We start from the raw sequence: 24,726 nt of genomic DNA on the forward strand, positions 1-24,726 counted from the left end.
TAGGTTCCTTCCACGGCTGAGGTTTGATTCAGAGAGGCTGTGCACCTTTACCTGTTTCCATTTGAGTATTCTTTAAAGTTTGCATGTTAACCTGAAATGTCAGGGTGCTACCTGAGCCTCATGCTCCTTGGAAAGTTGTCACACTCCTGTAGTTACTCCCAGAACCACTGGTTTCTCTCTAGGATCAGCCTAACACAGCTCTGGACCTACACACTGCTACAGAGAATCCACATGATCACATTCCACATTCCCAGACAAATAGGGTGCTTCATCTTTTTAAATTTGCCTGCAAGGTTGTGTTTTATAATGTTAATTTCATTTTACACCAATTTCAATTAATCCTACTCAAAACCCCCTTTTTATCACTGTAAAAATAAAGAGCTCGGACTTTTTTAAAACATTACCGTCTAAGAGACGATTCTTTTTGGCTTTTAAAACTAAAATGCATGATCTCACCTTTTTTAGCTTCCTTTCACTGACTCTCTGTGGATTTCAGAATAAGATTCACAAAACTCCTGTTCACATTTATGAACATGTATGGTTTTTACACATGTACATGTACACATTTATGTATGGTTTGGTATCTGACATCAATAACCCCATGTACACTAGTACATTTATTGCACTGTTAGGAGTAATTCCTCTTTTAAATTCCAATACAAGGCTCCAAAATTGAGTAGTCATCTCCTAGACCAAATCAGTTGACTTGATAAGTTGCTCAGCACTAAACACATTTTTATACTGTAGCTTTTAATTCTACTTATTGTATTATTTTGAATGTACTTCTCTTAACTTTAGTTTACATATAATAAATATCTCGTGTTGAGATAATATAGAATGAGAGGCACTACATAATATAAAGATTATTTTTTGTTATTCTGCTTTGGCTTGCTTCACATGTCAAATTTTGGCTATACCATACTGATAAGCCCGATCTTGGATGTAACAGCTGCTCATTTAAATCTATTTTCAAGCTATAGTAAATAAGTAATCTCCTCATAATTGAATCAAGTGCTGAGAATGAACTGGAAATTAAAAATAATTTAATTAATTCTCTGCTACATTTAATTGCAGAATTTGGCAACATTACTGATGTTACTCTCCAAATAAAAACAAAACCTTTGAAGTTTGTATCCCCTGGACAAACTATTAAAATCAAAGCATTTAATCTGTATCTGACCTGAAAAAGAAATGAAATAATGAATTTTAATGAAAACATTTTATAAAATAAAAAATAAAATTAGCTTTCACAGAATGAGTTTTCATGAGAATATGACAGATGTACAAATATTTCCCATTCACTCTGAAACAAGTCAGGACTTTTCTTTATGCCCCAGGTCCACATCATCTTATAGAAGAGTTTCAGACACCAATACAAAAATTGTCATGAGATTTTGGGATTAGCTTTTGCTTGGGGAAATTAGGGACATTCACAGGCATGTTTTTACCTAAGTAAGTGACTGATGAAACATAACTAATTTAAAGATAAAGATTATGTGACAGCTCACTCTAGTTCCAATTTAAAAATTAGGAATGTTGTCTTCTGTTTAAGCCATGTGATGAAACTTAAAATGTGTTGCTTAATATGGCTGAATATACCAATTATTGTTGTTAAGGACTGCTGTAAACGTAGATTGCAATTATAAATTGCTAAATTCCATTACCCATCTCCTTTACTTTTAAAACCCAACATTGATTTTCAAGGCTGCAGTCCAAAGCACTCCCTGACACCCAGGCAGCTCTATCAGGCAGCTCCTGACTCTTCTATCAGTCTGTGCAGTCCGCTGGGAGGTGCAGGTTTAAGATGTGGTCTGCTCTGCCCTGGGCTTTTTGTTTGATCCATTGGACTCTGGATGTGCGCCGGGTCTCTTCTTGCCTTGCTGCTGCAGCCTCTCTTGCTTCTTCTGGAGATAGGCTGCCATGTTGTCAAAGTTGGCTTTGTAGAGATTGTGGTAGCGGATGTCACCTCCAACTGACTCTGTAGCGATGACCCACAGCCACAATTTACAGCAGTACGAGGACAGAGTAGAGAGAACGGGAAAAATGAGAATGCCACTGATCCTAGGAAAAAACACAATACTAGCCCGTACTGTATAAAAATGTCTAGATATATTTAGGAATAGCACAGTTCTGTTACTGAAAATTTGGACTTAAAAAAGGTTTCAGGTTTAGCATCTTAAATAAAACAAGGAAAACAAAAGAGTAATTTTCCGCAAGCATGTATTGAAGACAAACTTAGTTAAAATTAAGTATATTGATTGTGCTACCACTACAATCTTATGGCTATAAATAATACTATTATTTCTGAACCTATTTTATTTCTTAATTACCTTTATCACAAAAGTCAAAGTTAGTACATATTATTCAACCAAACACTTAATTTAAATTGGATAAACTAATGATGCTGAGCATACACAATATTAAAAATATGTATACATTCTCCTTTAAAACATCAAGACACCTAGCTCAAATTTAGTGAACTATGAGAATTAGTCTTAGTGACTTAATTACTGAAATTGTTCGTTTCTGTCTATTTTGGATTTCAATTTTGCACAGAACTGACCATCAGGATTCATCAGCTGATGAGGCTATATTCAGAGCGTTATGTTGCAAGTCCAGCCCACAAATATGACAAGAGGAGGCCAAGGTACAAAAACATCCAACCGTCTTCCAACAACTTTATCAATACAGAGTCGTAGGGGTGGCCAGAGACTCCCAGAATGGGACACCAGCCCATTGTGGGGCACACACAAACACAAACTGTCACCAGGGCCAGTTTTCACAGAAGCCAATCAAGCTGCCAGTATGTCTTTGGATTGTGGGAAGAAATCGGCGCACCCAGAGGAAATGCAGGTGAACGGGGGGAAAAAAACACAAACTCCGCACCCACTCTGACAATGGCACTCTGAAAATGAACTCAGTGCCCCAGCTTTGAACGTCAGCAATGGTAACCACTGTCTTGCTGTGAATGCTTTTGTGTGTGTTTTATTGTAGACCCTTGACTAGAAAACACCAAAGCTCATAAGCAGCTGTAAGCACACGCTGAAGACTGAGGCCGTGTTTCTCACTTCTCGTCTCGTGGACCTCCTGTGGTATCAAGCTTTCTTTATTCATACTACTGCTTTCTCTTATCTTATTATGACTGGGGAAGGTGTCATAAAATACAAAAACAATGAGATCCCTTTTACTTAGATGCAGCTGATCTCACAGGCCAGTAAACACAGAGGATAAAAGGGAATTTTCAAGATTACTCGTTTACATCTTGAAAAGTCATTAAGAGCCTTCATCAAAACACAGCATAAAAAACAGGAAGGAGGAGAAAGGGAGAGGAAACAAAGTTTGTACCACGCAGATGGACCTTGTTCTGCCCAGTCTTGGATATTTTAGCTAAGTATTGTGATTTGACCATTTTTTAAAGAACATGCTGTCCTGTTATTTTAGGAAACTGCAACAATTCCCATTTTGTATTCATAGGTTTTACTACATGCATGCAAAATAGCTCTTAATAGTTTATCAATTTCTTATAAACAGACAAACATGGAACAGGTTTGTTCCTTTCTGTAGGGGTCCGGTTGATTATATATCAGCAAAACTATCAGAATAAGTAAAGCTCTGAAAATCAGAAATTCATATGAAGTTGCTACCCATTTTAAACACCATTTAATATATTAATAATAATAATAATAATAACCTATATATTATTATATATAGCGCCTTTAAAGGTGGCTTCTCAAAGCGCTTTACAGGATGACAATAACAATAAATAAGAAGAATACAACAATAAATAAGAAGAATACACAAGATAAGTAACAATTTCAATTACAACAATACAACAATAACAATAGAGGAGACTGTGGAAGGTGGTACTAAGAAGAGCAGAGGGGTGAAGAATGGGACCAGTTAAGAAAAGGCTTTTCTGAAGAAGAAGGTTTTGAGCCTGGATTTGATGGAGTTTAGAGAAGGTGACTCTCTGATATCCTTGGGTAAAGAGTTCCAGAGCTTGGGGGCATAGCAGGAGAAGGCCGTGTCACCCATGCAATGTAGACGGGCTTGGGGGACAGTAAGGAGGGCAGAATTTGAAGAGCGGAGGTTGCGAGGTGGGGAGTAGGGAAATAATAGTTCAGACAGGTATTGAGGTGCCAAGCCATGTAGAGCCTTATAGGTGAGCATGAGGATTTTAAAGTTTAAAGTATTCTGGCTGCTGAATTTTGGACATACTGCAGTTTGTTCAGGGTAGATTTAGATACCCCAGCGAGTAGAGCATTGCAGTAGTCAATTCGAGAGAATACAAATATGTTGATCAGCTTTTCAGCCACAGTTAATGATAGCATAGGGCGTAGTCTTGCGATATTTCTAAGGTGAAAAAAAGATGTTTTGACAGTATGCTGCACATGTGGGTCAAATGTTAAGCCAGAATCGAATATAACCCCAAGGTTTTTCAATTTAGACTGAAGCTCAAGTACAGAGCCATCTACAGATAGGGTTACAGGACTGGCTTTACGAAGTTGATGGGGGGTACTAATAAGCATGAGTTCAGTCTTGTCGCAGTAAAGATGAAGGAAGTTTTGAGTCATCCAAATTTTTATGTTAGAGATGCAATTAGATAGAACAGAGACAGCCACATCAGTGTCAGGTTTGGTATGGATGTATATTTGAGTATCGTCAGCGTAAAAATGAAAGCTGAGGTCATGTGATCTTAAAAGCTGACCAAGTGGGAACATGTACATGCTGAAGAGCAAGGGGCCCAGTATTGAACCCTGGGGGACACCAGACTTGACAAGACCAATTTCAGACCTGTACCCATTGAGAGAGACAAAGTGACAGCGATCAGTGAGGTAAGATTTAAACCATTTGAGGGCAGTGTCAGAAACTCCAAACACAGTCTCGAGACGAGAAAGTAAGATGTTATGGTCAACAGCGTCAAAGGCAGCACTGAGATCAAGAAGGATGAGTATGGAAAGAACCAGAATCAGAAGCTATTAGGAGATCGTTGGTGACTTTGACCAGGGCAGTTTCTGTGCTGTGAAGTTGACGGAAGCCAGATTGGAGGGGTTCGAAAAGGTTGTTTGTCATGAGGTGGTTATGTAACTGAAGTGTGACAGCACGTTCTAGAATTTTAGAGAGAAAGGGTAAGTTGGAGATGGGGTGAAAGTTGTTAAGATTGTCGAGAGCCATGTTAGGCTTTTTTGGCACGAGGGTAATGGCAGCAGTTTTGAGGACCGTTGGTACAATGCCAGTGCTCATGGATTCATGTATAATATTGAGGACAATGGGACAGAGAGAAGAGAAACAGGACTGGAATAAAGTGGTGGGAATGGGATCTAAAATAGATATGGTGGGTTTCATGCGCGTAACTAGTTTGTTTAGGGATGCTGAGTCAAGAAGAGAGAAGCTGGAGAGACGGGAACCAGAGAAGTTGGATGAGGAGGGAGGAGGTATGGAAATGATATGCGTAGTGGAGAGAATGTGATGCCGGATGTTGTCAATCTTAGAACTAAAGAAATCTAAGAATGTGTTGCAAAGTTGTGATGAGGCAGGTAATGTGGTAGGGCAGTTTGGCTTGAGCAGTCTGTTGATGGTGGAGAAAAGATGTCTGGGGTTGTTTTGGTGATTTTCAATGATGTGAGAGAAGTAGGTGGATCTAGCAGACTCTATAGTAACCTTATTAAGAGCTAAAAACAATTTTTAAAATATTAAAATTTGGTAATGGTATCATTAACTTAGACAACCAGCTTGATTAAAAGTTGATTAGTCTGATTCAAGCTTTTATTTCTAGTAACTGTTTTAATATCTTACATTTTTTAACATATTCAGAAATGAGGATTCATCATTTATCAAAATTAGTTTCAAAACTCTTCAAATATCAGGTGTGCTTTGTACACATATGCAATTATCAATAATATCTGCATCAAATCCCCATAATTGAAAAAACATAACTTGCCAGTTCCCTTTAAATTCTCCAATATGAGATTGAGCCACTGTGAAAAGTGACGTGTGAAAATCTCCTTCTCAGACATACACTGCATTTACTGAACACAAAATCCTTGCTTTTGTATGCTCTGCACTCAAAAGATACTTAGAACAGCTGTTGAAAATTTATCTTTTGCATCATATTCTGTATTTAATATAAGGAGCATTTTTTTTAAAGTAAAAAGGCCAGGTTTTTATATTCTTTTAAGGCCTTATACAGAAACTCTCACAATAATACAAAAAAAGCAAACTACAGATCCAACCATTCAGAATGCGCAGGGGATACGGCAGTAGTTTGCAGTTCAGGGGCTATGGGGTACCGCAGCTTTTTAGAAACACTCAGTTGTGAGGCTGCACTACTTTATTTAGTAGCGTGGCATGTGTAGCATTTGGCCCATCACCAGAAAACGCCTGGTTACAAATCCCGGTCAATGCTAAAGGACAATCTTTTTCCAATTACAGAATTTAATTTGTATACTGTTTAGACTTTTATTAATTTTAAACTGTGCATTACAGCACGTTAAACATTAAACAAATTAAAAAGTAGGTATATTTTATAAAGCAAGATTGTTGATCAGTTGGATATATAGAAAATGTATTATTATACTGTAGCTTGTGAACGTGATGTGGCTCTTTCAGGTTTACATCCACATACAGAAAATCTAAACTTAAATTTTGGTAGTTGAAAGTAAAAACAGTAGTATAACGTAATACATATGTACATTCATATTGATGTACATTCAGTAGATGGTAGTGGTAGCTAAATATAAAAGTACACAACAGTATTCCACCTTTGTCATAAATATTTTATGCATCAAAGTCAATAACTTGGTGACTTACAGTAGGTTATGGTTTTAACGTTCTTGTTCTAACATTATAAAGTTTATATATTGTACTTCATAAAAAGTTATATTTTTTTCCAAAGAATATGTAGTAATAATAATAATTGCTTACACTTATATAGCGCTTTTCTGGTCCCCATTACAGGTAATGGGGACTCCCCTCCACCACCACTAATGTGCAGCATCCACCTGGATGATGCGACGGCAGCCATAGTGCGCCAGAACGCTCACCGCACATCAGCTATCAGTGGGGAGGAGAGCAGAGTAATGAAGCCAATTCATAGATGTGGATTATTAGGAGGCCATGATTGGTAAGGGCCAATGGGAAATTTGGCCAGGACGCCGGAGTTACACCCCTACTCTTTTCGAGAAACACCCTGGGATTTTTAATGACCACAGAAAGTCAGGACCTCGGTTTTACGTCTCATCCGAAGGACGGCACGTGTTTACAGTATAGTGTCCCCATCACTACACTGGGGCATTAGGACCCACATGGACCGCAGGGTGAGCGCCCCCTGCTGGCCCCACTAACACCTCTTCCAGCAGCAACCTTGCTGATATTGTAAAAAAAAGTACTGATTTAATACCATTTGATAGTAATATTAATATGGAATCATGTAACTAAGCAGCTAAAATATCACAAGTGGATGTTTTGGAAACATTTCGACATTCGATTTTTTTTTACTTTAATTGTCCTTATAGTGGTAATGGGCAATGGACTGTAATGTAGCGCCCTGCACCCAGGTGGTTCAAAGCCCGATCAGATTACATCTGAATTGAGAAAATCTATATTTTGTCTTATTCCAAATTTCAGCAGCCAGTAATCAGCCAACAATTTAACTTTACATCTAAAACTTTCAACCCTATTTTGTACTGTACAGTACTACACAGTCCAAATACTTACTGGGAGGTTATTTCTGGCAAAATTGGCTCCGGTGTGAGTGTGTGTATCTGGATGAATTATTATAAGTGATGGTTTCGTTATTAATTCTTTAAGTTAAACAAAGGAGGGTAGAAGGGTTATTTTTACAATTGCCAGTAACCAGAGAACAGCCTATCAATATCTTGAAACTGTACTATGACAGTGAAGACGTGTTACACCTTTAAGTGAGCTAGCCGCTGTTATTTACTATGTTGTGTGGCTCTGCGGGAATTTTTCTGTAAACTGAAGAGTTACAGAGGAGACACATTGTGTATCACCTTTTTATATATGTAAAAATGTTCCAATTTAAATGCAATACAGAATATATTATTAATAATATAAATAACGAATGACAATTGACAAGCTGTAAACTGAAGAGTTATAGAGAAGACACGATGAGTCTCGTCTTTTCAGCTTGGAATTAACCTTCAGAGCGTTCCTTTTGGCTATATTTTTTACATAGCCAGATGTGTAAAAAGTTTGATATTATAGCTTGTTGCAAACGTGATGCGCCTCTTTCAGGTTTACATCCGCATTGTCTACAAGTCTATAAAGAAAACCTATATTTTGTCTTAATACAAATTTCAGCAACAAGAAATTTAACTTTAAATTTTGATCAAGAAAAATATTTGGACTGGTAGTATACCGTGGACTATGGTAGTACTACCAGCTATATAAATATATTTAGATTCTTAAATAAATATAACACATACAGTACTGGCTTTGAAACCACATGGTATCATACTGTATATTCATATATTATACAAACTCACTCCCATTCATTGCCGTGTGCGCTACTGTTTCTGTATATCTGTGGATCTGACTTCATGTGATTCTCGCGGGTGTGGAACAGCGGGAGGGGAGACCCGGCAGGGGGTACGTGGGGTTATTTTGATTAGACTATGAATGAGTCCCTGAGGCACATCATCCAAGTTTCAGAATTATAAAAAATAAACCATGGGTGAAATTGCACGAGAGAAAAAGGTATCTTTTCAGAAGTCGTGTACTGCACAAAGTACTGTAGGTGAATTTGACAAACAGCTAATGCTGCCTAAAGAATTTAAAATCTATCTGACTGTAGCTCTCATGTAATTGAGCAGAAAGTCACCTTTCTCTTACAAACAGCTCTGTTAGAGTTTGTGTTAAGACACTGCACCCTTATATCGATAAAACATCTGCCTTGCGACATTTCTCAGACTGCTCCAAGTCGGATGCAGAATAAAATCCTTTAAACTGAAAGCCACAATGGACACCACAATTACCCCTAATACAAACTGTAGTACCTGTAATACAAAGGACCATCATCAGCTGCATCAGTGACTTTTGGGAATGTGTATTGATGGAGAGTGAAATTACAGCCCACTTCCCTTCCCCCACTGCGAGGTAATAACGTCTTAGCTGGCTGGCATGGAACAATCCCTCCTTTTCGAGTATCCTGGAGATGGTACGGCGGTTAATTCCAGCAGCCATATCACTCTGCAACTCACAACTGGCAACCCACTGAAGCTCAGCAGGTGTGAGCCTGGTCAGTACCTGGATGGGAGACCTCCTATGAAAACCTAAGGTTGCTGCTGAAAGAGGTGTTAGTGGGGCCAGCAGGGGCACTCACCCTGCGGTCCATGTGGATCCTAATGCCCCAGTATGGCGACAGGGAGACTATACTGTGGACAGGTGCTATCCTTCAGATGGGATATAAAACCGAGGTCCTGACTTTCTGTGGTCATTAGAAATCCCACGGCATTTCTTGAAAAGAGTAAGGGTGTAACCCCGGTGTCCTGGCCAAATTTCCGATTGGCCCTTATCAATCATGGCCTCCTAATAATCCCCATCTATGAAATGGCTTCATAAATCTGCTCTCCTCCCCACTGATAGCTGATGTGTGGTGACCATTCTTGTGCACTATGGCTGCCGTTGCATCATCCAGGTGGGGCTGCACATTGGTGGTGGTGGAGGGGAGTCCCCCATTACCTGTAAAGCGCTTTGACTTGTCCAGAAAAGCGCTATATAAGCGTAAGCAATTATTATTATTATTATTACTACTTAAAGACCTGCTGATCTTCTTCACACCACAGGGAGAGGGGAGAATGTGATTTTTTTGTGTACAAAACGTGTGTTGCGTTTAAAAAATTTAAAGTGTTTTAAACATTTAATTAAAATTACTCCCACTGTTGACAGTATTCACGTTTGCTCAATCACATTTTTATTTCATTATTAATATCACTTAACATTGAATACATTAACAATAAATAATTGTTAATATAGTGTACATAATATTTACTATTTTAATTTCTTAAAAAGGAGTCTTTGTTTGTTAGAAGAAAAACTTCTGCCCTAAGCAGGCATTGAACTCAAAACTCCTAGATAGGGCCCTATTGACAAACTCGCTGCATCAGCTGGCCGCTCAGAAACACGGCTGAAACAAACAGCTTAAAATATTTCAAAAGTACTCATGACTGAATGAGTAAAAGAAAAAATAAAACATGTTTACAAAGAAAGTGGACCATGTTAATACAACCAGCTATATAAATATATTATATTTATATCCTTAAATTACTGTTATTAATTTCTTTAGTTATACAATTCCATGTGATAGTTATTTAATATTGTTAATAGTCATCAGATACATTATTATAGTTTGGTTTCAGTGGTGTTTTTAATATCGCTTTGTTAAATTAAATTATAAATGTAATTTGTATATTGTATATACTATTTCATTTTAAGACTTGTCTTAACAGCTTTACTTAAATTGCCACATTGGGATGCAGTATTTAACCGGTTGAAATGTTTTTTACTCCCACTGTTGACAGTATTCACATTTTCTCATTCACCTTTCCAATTTATTTATTGAACATGTTGTGATATATAAAAATAAAATGTCAATATAATGTGCATTATATTTACTATCTTTTTTTAAAAAAATTAGTCTTTATTTGTTAAAAGAAAAATGTGTGCCTTGACAGGGAATCAAAAACACTAGTACAGTGGATTGGGTACCTGCCTAACAACCTGGAGGTCAGTCATTTAGAAACAGTACTTAAACAGACAGGTTTCCAATGTAATCACGAGTGAATTATTCAAAGCAATTGATGCAGATGTTTACAAAGAAAGTGGAATACGGTGATACTACAACCCATATAAATATATTATATGTAGATCCTTAAATTAATATCGTTATCAATTTCTTTTGTTACGCAATTCCTCTCTATTAAGCAGATTCTAAAAGTAAACATTTTTTAATTAAATAATGCCAGCACGTATTCATAGAAAAGTTTAAAACATTATAGCTTTTAACAAAGTATAAAAACTTAATATAGTCAGAACGAGCACTTCAAAACTTTTCCAAAATAACCACACTGAGTGACTGAGTTAAAGACACTTGAGAAAGTGGAATACTGTTGTGTACTTTTTAAGCTACCACTACACTCTTGGTCTCTGAGAAATTCATACACAGACTTGCTAAAGGAGCTCGATTGTCTTTATCCTGAACAATGAATATTATGAGGCAACTTCATTAAAATCTTACGGACTACAAATACAGTACTTGAATGAAATATCAAAATCAGCAACAAAACAAGAACTTGAAGACAGAAGTGGAACTAAAAATTTTAGTACATATTTTCAGTCCTGTATTTCCACACAATAGTAAGAGCCTGAAATTAACATTTAATAATGTTGTTGAGGCTGACCTTCAAGGTTTCTTCAAGAACTTGTTGGATCAGACTTTGTGATAAAAAAATGGCTTCTAAGAACTAGACTATCTGTGCCGAATAGCCTCCTCTAGTTTGCAAATATTTACATTTAAGTATAATTCCATAATTTTCATTGTGGCAGAGGTGCATATGATCAACTGTTGTCCATTTCCATGAATAAGATTCTTCAGTCTGTTTTATGATATCACTTACAGTAAATCTGCTATGAAATTGCTGGCATTATAGTTAGCAACAAACCAGCAGTCGCAAATTAGATGAACTATGAGCATTTCAGTACTTGATATTACTGATGACAAGTACTGATAGTAAAAACTGCTTATCCTAAACAACCCTTGGGAAGCTACATTGCTATGAATTAATGATTTTTTTTCTCAAATAAATGGTGAACCACTACTATTCATAAGGAACTACTCATAACTGCGCCATTTAATTTATATTCTGATATTTCTAAGTAGAGAAGTGATGTGTAATCAGTATTTCTCTTGCCTAGTAGATCACCACAGACTTCTTACCTTGAAACATGTCCCATTGTGAATGAAGAATCTTTGTTACCTTCTTCACCTCTGGATCTTCAGTGTCACACTATGCAGAATAAAAAAAGAACTGTTTTGGTTCTGGCAGAAGACTAGAGTGTAACAAGTAATAGCTGTACTCATGTCACATTCTTAGTACTAAACAGAGATTGATGCAGTGTCAGACTATGACAGGAATGGGATTAGGAGATGGTCATCACGTCTATAACTGTGTAATAGTTAAAATTATCTGTAATTGGGGATTTTACATTGTACTATGAACGCTTTACTTTCATTCCGATTTGAAATGCAATCAACACAGATTCTTTCTAACCCAGAAATATAAAAATACAATTTGGAGTTCTCCTTTAAATGTAACAGGCTTGACAATTCTATAATTAAACCTCAATCTAACAATATTTAACTGGTGTTAAATATTAATCATATTTATCTTATCAACAATATCTATTAACTTATTTAGTGCTTACTGAACAGTTAAAAGTCACCCAAGTGTATCATGATCAGTCACGATTAATAAAAAATTATGCCAATAACATTTAAAGAACATCCAAAATTTGTATGTTTTGTCTGAACACAGTGAGTGATCATTTCTTTAGATGCTCTTTATATAAAAAATAACAGAACAGATATACACAGATAGGCCCTCCTATCTTCAAATCACAAGGGCTAATTGCTCCACTAAGAGTAGTGTGTGAGGTGTACCTTCCAACAGTCCCCTGTCAGTCTGTAGAGGGCAACTGGACAATCCTTGCTCTGCTGAAGGACCCATAGTCGGCCTAACTGATCAAAAGCCACATCCCAGGAGCTGTGTGCCAGATCAAGCTGCTCCTGGTGCATCAGCCTCTGGGCATTGAAATCCACTCGGAAGATGTGCACTGTTGGAAAACTGCCAGGACACCACAATTAAATATGCAGAGTCTTCTAGTACTCTAGGGATTACTACAAGATCAACAGGAACCCAAGGGGGATGAACAGAAATTACCAGCAGGTACACCTTTGAGTTAAAATCAGACCTCCTTTGATATATGATGACTCTCTGTTTCGTTTAATCCGGACTCTCAAGTCTTGGACTTACAGAAAGTCTAATTTTTCCATGTACACATCATGTTGCTGCTAACTACATGTAGTACTCTGCACGTGTCTAGGTTAAATATTATCTGACAAAGACTTCATTTTTTACACCAAAACATTCTAAATTTCATCTTTCGAATAAAATCTTTGATAAATTGTTTTATATCATCTGATCACGTGGCATCTACCTGCATGCAATTCCCAGTTTTATATTATATTAAAAAAATATACCTGCCACACAAAACAGCAATGTAATCTCCTTGCGGTGAACTGGCAATTCTGGAGACTGCAAACTTCTAACAAAGACAAAACAATAATACTGAAAGAGATTATTAAAATAATATGGCAGTAGTACGTACTGGTCTGGGAAACTGAAATTTCTGTTCTCACTCTTGTTGGTAGCAGAAATGCTCAGTTACTAAGCTAAATTCCTGCAAAGAGAGAGAACAATATTTTGTTTTTAAATAGCAGAGGTAAGACAGGGATTTGGAGTCTATATACATGTTTCAAAGGAATATGATCCCAGCTAACAGTCAGGCTCACAGTTTGCAGCTGAATAAGTGGCCATTAATGAATAGAGCACATAGGTAGATAAAGTGATCTCACTATAGTTCTACAGTTCCTGTTTTCATTTTCTGTTAGCAGTATAAAATGAATATGTTGTAGGAAAGCGGGTTTGCTAACGTGGGATCATTTTATCACAACTGGCAGTCACTGGGCATTTCAGAGTAAACACAGTAGCTAAGGATGTCACATTTAACTCTTAGGTTTTTGGAGGTCTCTTCGGTTAAAGTGTCAGTAAGTGGCAACAGAATAATTATTGATGATGGACTTATCTTGTCTCACCTTGTCTTTCTGTGTAGATTTTGTACCATTCAGCTCTCTGAGGTCATAGCTCTGCAGCTCCTTGCCAAACTCACACTCCCAAAGTCTCAGAGTTCCATCCTGTTAACAACAGCAGTCAAATGAGACAGATTCTCCAAAGCCACTCTAATGCATGCCCATTCCTCAACTGCACTACTTTTACTTAATGCTTTAATGCTCAGTTAAAGGAGTTTTCTCTAAATTTAGCCAAGATTAGTGGAGTCACAACACAGCATCTGACATCCTTTCATCATATGTTGCAGACAGACGTGGTAGGGTTTTGGCATTAGCACTTTATCTGCTTCACTACTCCTTTTCTCCACCTCCAGCTGACTGATCTGTGTTTTGGAAAGGGCTACTTTTTCAAAGATACAAATCAGCAGAAGATACTACACAATAAATGTTCCTTCCATTAAAGAGGTTTATGATCATATGGAATACTATCATCATTGAAATGCTTTTAAAAATCTATAAAATCAAGTTACATATACGGAAGGGATTTACAAATATCTGAAATGGAAGTACAGTGATTACCATTAAACCTGATGTAACAGAAAGAACAAAAGAAAGATTAAATACAAAAAAAACAATCAGTTAACAACAATCAATTAAAAAAAAACAATCAGTGCTTCATGTTAGTTTGGCTGCTATTATTTTGGCCCAAGCACCCTAATATAAGTGAGTGGCTTGGGTGTCCAACCTAAAGAATGAACTGCCTCTTAGGGTCTTTCATGCCGTTGTACTAACCCAGACCTGCTGATTTTCTACAGAAGACTGACTAAACAGAAGCACAGGAATCATACAACAGAAAGCATAAGGGGTTTAATCGAGAGGAATCACCTCAGTCAAAACAGAACACCAACGAAGGCAAGATAGTATATATTGGTAGCATCACCCACAGAAGTCCAAGACTAGAGGGAACATGACTGTCAATAAAAAGGCAGTCATGTTCTTATGTTCTTACCCCAGAGCCCGACAGAAGCCAGTAAGGTTGGTAAGGCAGCACAAACAGAGAGCTGACAAACCTGCAAAAAAATCAAATGAACTAAGAAAGTAAACATAAGAATTTCTTGATCCTTACTTAAGACAATAGGCAGTGTGGGGCTAATCAGCTCTGTGCTGGATGGACTTAGTAGCCATGATCATTGCAGTATAACTCCCTAAGAGTGAACACAGTTTAACTCATGTGCACCACTGCAAAATAAGATAGGCTGGTCACAGGAAGAACAGCATCCAACCTGCTGTGAATTCAAACATCCTCAATGGATCACCAGGTAGTTGGCAGGACATGGATCTAAATTCTCCAGTGAAAAGCTCACTTTACTCATTCTACTACAAAGAGGCACTAAGAATCCTGTCTACAATGTCTATGTCAGTGTCCTGTCTGTATTTGCACTGACAGGACATGTCAACCAAAGAGGAGGCCACTAAGTCCGCCTTGTTTGGGATCTTTTGCATTTGAAGGATCCTGTGTAATTGTTCATGTGGTTCAGCAATTCATTGTGACTTCTGCTTTCCCTTTTAAACACTTCTGTACTTGGTTTCCTTCTGCATCCTCAGGTCCTAACTTTTTTGCTGAATTTAATATTCTCTGTTCTTTACAAACAGTAATTCCTCCTGTCCTAATTTTATTCTTGTTTCCTATCTGTTACGGCTACAACACAAAACTTAGCAATGTATTAGTCTGTGATCAAATTTGTATTATTTTGGTTTAATTACAAATAGGGCTTGCAAATTGCAGCATTTATTTATTGTACACATGACATGCCTGAAAACTTAATTTAATATATTTTATGTATTTACTGAGAGAGCTGATTGTTTGGCCTTTTCTATTATCTGATAGAGTTGATAGATTGAGTTCCATGCTCATCCGTGAACATGTTTCATCAATATGGCTTTCCTACACTTGACTAATTTACTACTTGTCACTTTTGCCAGTTACCAAAAGAGATCTGCTGACAAATATTACTTCATATCTTCACATAGATCACCTGAAAATCATTAAGTTTAAAAAGGGAGTTATGCAGTCTGAAAAAAAAAAAGCTAAAACTGGAATTACAATTTTTTCTGGATATGTAGCTCATTTAATGCCAGATGCAAACACAACCCAGTACTTGGTACTCACTCTTTGTGTCCCAGGCAAAAAGACTGGATATTATAGGGTGACTTCAGAAAACTGACTCGGATCTTCTCATCTCGGTCTGCTGTTATGATGTACCTGTCATCAGGACTAATTGCCTTGGATAAGGGAGAACACATAAGAGTTTGAAACATTTCAAATAAAATGTGTTACCATTTTACTGCCCAAACCTTTCACTGTTTGTATTTCCCAGCTGGGATACTGTGTGCTGGAGCAAATATCACGGCTGTCCCCCAACACTGAAGATCATATGAATTATAAGAATGTATGATTAAAAGATAATGTACGCGTGAACGAGTAACTTTATTTAAAACACTGGGGCAGAAAAGGTATGAGAAATGACTTAAACACAGCAGTATTAGTGTTCTCTTTAAAAAAGTTTCAAAAGCCCTCATCTTACTAACTGAATGTGAGATAGATCTTTTTTTTAAACAGACTTTTATTTTAAAGAGACTATACTAGAGAAATCACATAGCGCAGGCTGAGACCAATGGCCCAGATGTCAGATGACTAATCAGTGTGGGTATGGATTTAGACAGCTAGGGCTTCTGTGAAACTGTTCACTAGAAGCGGACATGGACACAACTACACGCAGTAGTGATGTCAGGGAGGAATAGTTTGCTCCTTCATCAGTACTAGGATTACTATAAGGCAATGAAGAGCTTGTGGTACAGCAAGGAATGATTCTCTTTGACAGAAAAAAACGTATAACTATGATTTCAAATTTGGTGATTAAAAAATAGAAATAAAAAAGCAATAAAAGACTACCTTTTATACTTATCAAGAAACAGATCTATTACACCCTAATTTCTGACCTTGTAACAGAACACATGTAACATTTTTTGTAACCAGTAGGCAAGGAATAGGTCCTTATCAGCGATATATAAGCACTTAACTAGTTATAACCATTGCATAAGACTTAGCTAGGTACTCTCTACCTTTTGTCACTAATAGTTAATAGCTGTGCAAAATGTTAAATTGTCATTTACTAGCACACAAGCTGTTTCTGAAATAAAGTTCTAATACAAGTTCTATAAGTTAGGTTTGTAATTTGAAAGGAGTCAATTTTTTAAAAATAACTTGAGCAGAAGCAGTAGACCCAGTGACTAATCACATCTGGTAAATGTTGTTACTTACCACTGCCAGCAACATAGAGAGATGGCCCAGTTTAAGCTCAGCTGGCTTCTGGGGCTCCAACAATGAAAATGAATACACATCTCCGGACTTATCTGCCACAAGGATCTGGTCTTCTGCTTTGGTCATTGTCAGAGAAGTACACCTCCGAACTACCCACCTGCTCAGAAAGTCCAGTTTATTATCCAGCTCCAGAAAACTGAACAGTTGATTAAATATATGGAGAAAGAACCACATGGAGCACTCAAACATGAATAAATATGTTACTAGCTAACAAACTATTCTAGCAAAATACACCTTAAATTCACACAATGATGATCCCAAATAATCTAGTCCATGAACCTACATGAGTAATCTTATGGTAACAGTAGCATTAGGATGGCATCATCTCTGATCAAGTTTCATCTCCTCAAGCTCACCTTACTCAGTTACTGCACCTGCAAACCTCTCTGTCCTGTAACCCACAAGCCGTTTACACCAGGACCTTTTGGACAACTTGGTGGTTGTTCTACAAACTTGCTCTTCAGTAACTGTCCTGTAATTCTGCAACCACTTTCCAGGTGTTACCTAAACCATGTGTTGCATTATGTGTTTGTGTCTCTGAGTAACTTATAGACACAGACAAAAAATAATGGGTTATGGTCACTTCACCAAACTCTCCATTCAGGCTCCAAAAATGGCTTTTGAAAAAGAGAAAGAAAATATGTATACAAAATCAACTGTCCAGATTTAGCAGATTATTTGCCATGAGAATGAAAAATAACTTGGTTCTATTGCATTTGAATCTGGGTAGTCTAAATCGACAACCAGATGGAAGGAGCTGATATTCACCGTACGAGAGATGGTCATGACAGTCAGTGATTATACTGGCCTTCTGCACTATTTATTTCACGTAGATGGTTTGATGTGTAATTGTACACAGATGGTTTTCCGCATTGAGCGCCCTGACTAGTCTTTCTTCTGTGCTCTAGCATATTTTGGTACAGATGGCAAAAATGTCTATGACAAATAAAGATGGTTGCTGTTGCAGTTCTGTCCCTTTTAAGTAATTACAGTTTTACTTGATATCACAAAGTAGAAAATAACTTTGTTTCAACCTCAGTCTTGAAAGGACTTTTGACCATACTGGAAGAATATGCCACTTTTAAAAGTGACAATATTATGACAGCCAGAGCTATGACACTCAAGACCTGGATGAGCGGGTTACCAATTTTCCTTCAATGAACAAATATGGATAAAAATAGTAGACTCTTAACGACTTCTTCACAGCCAGCCAGGAAAGTGAAATTCTACCATATGAATGTCATATAATACGTCAACCCAAGGAGGCATCTCTTATAGAACACTGAACCGGTATAACATAATATTAGAGTGTTCTTAACTTTTTCGACTGAACACCTAGCTGTATAACATTCTACTGCACGGGGCACATGTGAAAGGAAAGCTGTTAATCAGTCTGCTGGTATAGCACAGCTCAGTGGCACTGTGCCATTTACAGGATGTGATGTCACCCCCTTGAAACCCAGATAGTGTAGAATTCTCCTGCTGCAGAAAGCCAGACTTTTTGGCACTGCAGTTTGTTGCTGTAGAGGGAGAGGCACTCTGCTCTGAGCCTATGAGCGGCTGTGATCAAATCCAGGAAAAGAAGAGCTGCATATCTTAAGACAGGCATGGCTTCCAAATCTCCAAACAATATACCTACTACCTCTCAAACAGTCCAATAGCTTTGTTTTAATCTATTTAGATGTGGGCTGTAAAAATATTTTAAATTATACACTGATGTCAATATCATCAAATTCATAACCTAATTTCTGGACATTTCTCCAAAACATGCTAGTGAATGTGCACTGTCTTAATCTTGATCACTAGAGCCAAGTTTGATGTCATGGTCAACAGCAGAGTATTCTGCTGACTACAAACAGCTGTGGACCCTTCAAGCCATCAATATTATCTTTACCACATGCAGGACAGCAGCAAACAGGATTTTAATGTAAGAGCAACTACTATAATACTGCAATCAACCAAATAAAGAAATAAAAATTGCCCAAAAAGTGAGAATGTCTAAGGGCATTTTGGAAATGCGGTCTGATAGTATGGACTCTCTCTACATCCCTTGTGGCGTACAGTCCTATTAATACAGTGGTTCCCAGTCCTTGTCATGGTGTTCTGTTGCATCTTCTTGTGTGTGCTATAACTGAATTCTTAATCACAGGCTAACTGACTTTGGTTTTCAGTATAGGCAATACTTTGAAATTTGCTTTTAGCTCTTTAAACATTGAAAACAATTTGCAATTAGTATTAACCCTGTAACAAATTTATAAGTTTCAAAACTCCTCTCATTCAGCTGCTTTTTACTTGAAATATAACTTAAGTTTGACCTCTGAAGTAGAAAAAAAAACTGCTCATTGTGGGCTGTTAGATACATTTTCACCCCTGACATCATAAATTCCTTTCTTATTAAGAGCTGTTTAGTCAGAAATAAGGGTAAGCAGGTTTAAAAGCGACTGCATGAAGTTCTGTATGGTTAAAGGTGTTAGAAAAATAGTTTGAAGTAGAACCCCGGCTCTATTACACTACCTGGTGCTAAGACACTCCCAGACTGGCTTGGTGCGGAACAGGACGAGACGTTTGCTGTCATCTGTGAGAGCAAAGTACTCTCCTGAGGTGGAGAAAGCCATGGCCAAAATTCTGTCACTTCCTTTTTCTTCAGCTCCAACCTCATCTCTTAAATAAATAAAAACATTTTCACACAGCAGATAGTTATATGTTAACTTACCAGACTACACTGTCTAGCACATGGCAGCTGTCTATACTTACGTTTATCTTCACCTAGATTCAGATATATCTTTGCATCACTGAACAGCCACACAGAGAGTTTAGTGTGTTAGTGAGCTTTACTAAACAAACAAATTGATTCATGTTTTCAGCACAAAAAAGCATGGACTGGGTATCCAGTTTTATAATGAACAAGTTCAGTATCTTGTGTCTCCCATTTGCTATTTGTAATGCTATTTAACATGCCAATAGGAAATCCTATTCCACTCTAAAGGAAGTACTGTACACAGCTCAACAAGTGTACAAGGTTGTGTATTCTGATGGCATGCACACTGATCCAGTGATTTACTGGGTTAACTCTGGATGAACAGTCCATCACTAACATGTGGCACACAGGAAATTCTGACAAATGCACGCAACATGTGATGACATAATTTTGCTCAAAGTAAGGTTCAATGTGTAGGGTATCAACATTTTCTCTATAGCACTGATCAGTCAAGGAGCAATTACTAACCATTAACAGATCTCCATCCATACTGTATTACAGCCCATACCATCACACTTCCATCTCCAAATGTGGGTGGTAATTCTCTGAATGGCTGTGGTACACTCTCTGCCACACAATTGTTAGATCTCAATATAACACCTGATTACAATATTATAAAAAGTGTTAATAATTCAGGATTCCTCATAATACCAATTCTAGACATCCACTTGGACATGCAATATTAAGAACTAAGAAATACTAAGAAAATAAGATGGAATAGGAAAGTGAATCTACTACATAAGGAATAATGTTGTTTGAAAATGAAAGACAGATAAGACTATTGCTACCTCTCTTAAGAAGTAAGTCAATGCCTTATAAAGCTTCACTAACCATATCAGTTAGTCCAAGATGTTCATGGCTGTAATAAGATCTGAAGTCTTTGTTGGCTCACTAACATAAACATAACATAACTGTATAACTGCATTTGACTTTCACTGAACTATTTGCAAGAGTAAAGCGAAAATTACCCTTTATTTCCACTCTCCTGTGGTTTGTTTTCTGCTTTAGCGCAGTCATACACAAACGGCTCCCTGAAACACATAGAAAAACAATTCATGTGAAGTACTGCAGTTCAGGACATGGCAATCCTATGAGTACTGTGAATTCTATTTTACTTTATTCTAATATTTTTTATATTTAATGGTTTTACCTTTCATTACCCGCTACTTGAAAACGGATTTTTAAGTGTGATATATATACAGCATGTACTATAAATTAAAAAATATCTATTTACCTTGAATATTGCAAATAAACAACTGTGTATTTAATGTATAACTTGCACTACACACTATAAAGTTGTGAATTACACAGTTTATGGAGGTACAGGGACCTATTAGTTTTCCTGCAACTTAATATTGCAAAAACACAATTACTCAACTGGGCATATTTAAGGCCTTTGAAACTTGTTGAATAAAACTCCCTTGATTCACAATTCTTCATACTTAGAGGAACAGTGTATAATAAAGACCAAGTCAAAATAAATTGTTAGGCAAATGTTAAATGATCTTGATTGCATATTATATTGATGGTACGTTTTAATCTGTAAATGTATGCACAAATTGTATTTTCAAGACAATTCAGATTTTTTATAGAAAAAATCTTCAACATTAAAGCCACAAGGATCTGAAATTTGAGTTTTGTACTGCAGTGCACGTCCTTCTTATATTTTGTAGTCTCAAAAGAACTAATTTCGTGAAGACCTTTTCGAAAAAGATCAGTTATCCGCGTCTTTATTAATGCAGCAAATAGAATTTTAAAAGATTTAAAGGAAATATAGAATATGCTGATAGTTTTATAGTTACGGTATAATATCGACACTAATGTGAAATGAATGAAAACTTCTAAATTACATTACTGTCATTCTGCCCAAAACAACGCAGCTCAACAAATATTTCGTTCACTGTTAACAGCGTAATTCCACAAGAACAAATTGTGAACTAAGATTAGTTTTCTTCTTAACAATACAGTATTGTTACTATTATATCTAATAAAAATAACTAAAATTTCAGAACGATCACCTGTATCTTACGTTCACTAAGACTCCAGTTCAGTTTAATGCAATCTCCTGAAATAAAATCAAAAACCTCAACCGGAAGAAACAAAAGCATTCTAATCATAATCTCAATGTAAAACAGGAGGACTAAATTCCACCAACCTGATCTCTTCAGTTTTAACTGCAATAAATTTACTTCCACTGCTTACAACCAGATATTCTTTGCGTACTTCCAGCAGGGCCATGTCTTCCTCACGTGGAGTAAGATAGGAATTGTCGCTCGTTTATTACGTCATAATTACGCAAACTTTCAAGCTGGGGCTTTAAATCTAAATACCCTGCTTTTAAAAGGTAAAGAAGTTCCATTAGAAAGTGCATTACATTAACAAATAAGTCGTTGTGAGATGGTTCGAAACTTTCTACATATATTAAAAAACAATGATTTACTACTGTTTAGACTTGGAACTAGAGGGTTGTGGGTTTAAATACCAGATGGAGTACTACTACTATTTATATTCTTAAGCAAGTTACTTTATCGAGACTTTTCTATTAAATGTCCTATGTAAACGGACAATTTCAAGGTCATCGCTGTAAAAGGAGGATTTGTTCTCGCATTATTTTTAATTTTTAAAAACTTTATTTTCTTTTCACAAATACAGAATAACACAAAAAGGAAAATGTGCAGTTATTATATACTGTATATTATATATTTTATTTGAGAGCTAGGCTGCTGTCTGTGTATTTAAGATGCAATTAAAATATCTCCCTCTATACCTGTGCCACAATAGGGGAGAGAGAGACTTCAATCAATCAATCAGTCAATTAAAGTTTAACAAAACAGCAGCAGTAGTTGCTGGCAATGAAATGTCTTTTTTGCGAGCTCACCTCGGGGTAAAAATCACAAAATTAAGATTACAAAATAAGGTTACATAATAATACATAATAGTGCAATAGAAACTGAATAAAATAAACTCAGACAAAGCTCAATATAAATAGAGCTGCAATGTGTCTAGGGTGTATACAATACATTATCTCCAAGTAGTGCAGTATACCAAATACGATGAAAACTGTATGTCCATGTAGCCATTATGGGTGATTAACTGAAGGAGCTGCAGCTTGGCTGGTTTTGGTGGTGGTGAAGGGGAGTCCCCATTACCTGTAAAGCACTTTGAGTGGGGTGTCCAGAAAAGCGCTATATAAGTGTAAGCAATTATTATTATTATTGGCTATTTAGCAGTCTTATTGCCTTGAGGTAGAAGCTGTTCTGTAATCTGTCTTTGTAGTCTTTGACTGAATGCTTCGATACCGTTTACCGGACAGTAGGAGAGAGAACAGTTTGTTACTGGGATGACTGGGGTCCTTTAGAATGGACCTGGACTTCTTAAGACATCTAGATGAGTAGATATCCTGGATGTTTGGTAGCTCACAGCCGGTAATGAGCAGCGCTGACTTCACCACTCTCTGCAGTATTTTGCGGTCCTGGGCAGAGGAGTTCCCATACCAGGCAGTGATACAACCAGTCAGGATGCTCTCAATAGTGCACCTGTAGAAGTTGGCCTGATATGTGATGGCATGCCAAACTTCTTTAGCCTAAGGAGAAAGAAAAGGTGCTGCCATGCTGTTTTTACCACGATGTTGGAATGGTGCTTCCAGGTTAAGTCCTCTGTGATGTTAACTCCCAGGAACTTAAAACTGGTGACCCTCTCCACTGAAGTCCCATTGATGTAAAGAGGTGTGTGATCTCCTCCCTGGTGTTTCCTATAATCCACAATCATCTCATTAGTCTTACTGATGTTCAGAAAGAGGTTGTTGTCCTGGCACCAAGCTGCCAGGGTTTCAACCTCCTCCCTGTACACAGACTCTTCACCAACTGTCACTAACTCTTCATTAACTGTCATGATGACTGTTGTATCGTTCGCAAACTTAATGATGGAGTTTGAGTTATGCCTGGCGACACAATCATGGGTAAATAAGATGGGTCATACCTTGGGTAGCTCCACCCTTCCTCTCACGTCAGTAAGACAATACACATTGATGAGAGATGGGTTACTGGTCCCCCATTCAACGTCCACAAACAGCAACCTACAATCTATCATTCTCTGATAACTGTTCAAATTGAAGGCCCAATCTCTGAAAAGAATGGCCACTACTGAGTCTTTGTTGTTATTGTCCCCTGACCAAACTGAAGGCCCCCACCTATCTTCAAAGCTTTTATATTTATCTTGATAGACTAAAGCACACTCTTGCAATATCAACACATCTCCCTCTTTTTCTAACTAGAGTTCCTTATCTGATTTCTCAGCTGTAATGGGCCTTTGGCCTGGCTTGGCCGAAAAACACACTGCCTCCTCCTTTTTCATTTTTATTTTTGTGACGTACAGTAGGTATCAAATCAAAATCAAATCAAATCAAAGTTTATTTATCAAATGCACAACAATACAGCATGCAGCAGTAGTTGCTGGCAATGAAATGTCTTATGCTGGCAATGAAATATCTGAGGGCAGTTCTTAAAAAGGTGCCCATACGAACTACATAAATTGAACTTGGGAGGTACTAGGCAGTTTGAGGCCCTGTTTGCCTCAGGTCTTGCAAACTTTCACAGTGTAAGATGACCTGAGGGACCACAGTGCCGACACACCTGCAGCTGCCCCACATAAAAAACATATCCATTACAGGCACCCAGCTGGACTGTATAGGGCAGGTGCCTCAAACCTCCATTTACCTTG

At 37.2% G+C, this 24,726-nt stretch overlaps 1 protein-coding gene across 2 annotated transcripts; it reads right to left on the minus strand.

The window, feature by feature from the left end:
- Positions 1-1,026: 1,026 nt before the first annotated feature.
- wdr4 (WD repeat domain 4) lies at positions 1,027-22,252 on the minus strand. Of its 2 annotated transcripts, XM_088913908.1 has the most exons (11): positions 22,163-22,252; positions 20,976-21,038; positions 19,764-19,910; positions 17,190-17,346; positions 16,038-16,150; positions 14,877-14,937; positions 13,895-13,993; positions 13,280-13,344; positions 12,680-12,863; positions 11,957-12,026; positions 1,027-1,978 (listed from the first exon to the last, which is right to left on the minus strand). In XM_088913908.1, the coding sequence occupies exons 1-11, from the start codon at positions 22,243-22,245 to the stop codon at positions 1,800-1,802; spliced, it is 1,221 nt and encodes a 406-aa protein (XP_088770034.1). In that variant the 5' UTR covers positions 22,246-22,252; the 3' UTR covers positions 1,027-1,799. The 2 variants fall into 2 exon arrangements, with proteins under 2 accessions (XP_088770034.1, XP_088770035.1); XM_088913909.1 differs by lacking the exons at positions 20,976-21,038; positions 22,163-22,252 and adding an exon at positions 20,476-20,574.
- Between the last annotated feature and the right edge of the window lie 2,474 nt (positions 22,253-24,726).

This window comes from Atractosteus spatula, chromosome 4 (assembly GCF_055471065.1).
Source record: "Atractosteus spatula isolate fAtrSpa1 chromosome 4, fAtrSpa1.hap1, whole genome shotgun sequence".
NCBI lineage: Eukaryota > Metazoa > Chordata > Actinopteri > Semionotiformes > Lepisosteidae > Atractosteus > Atractosteus spatula.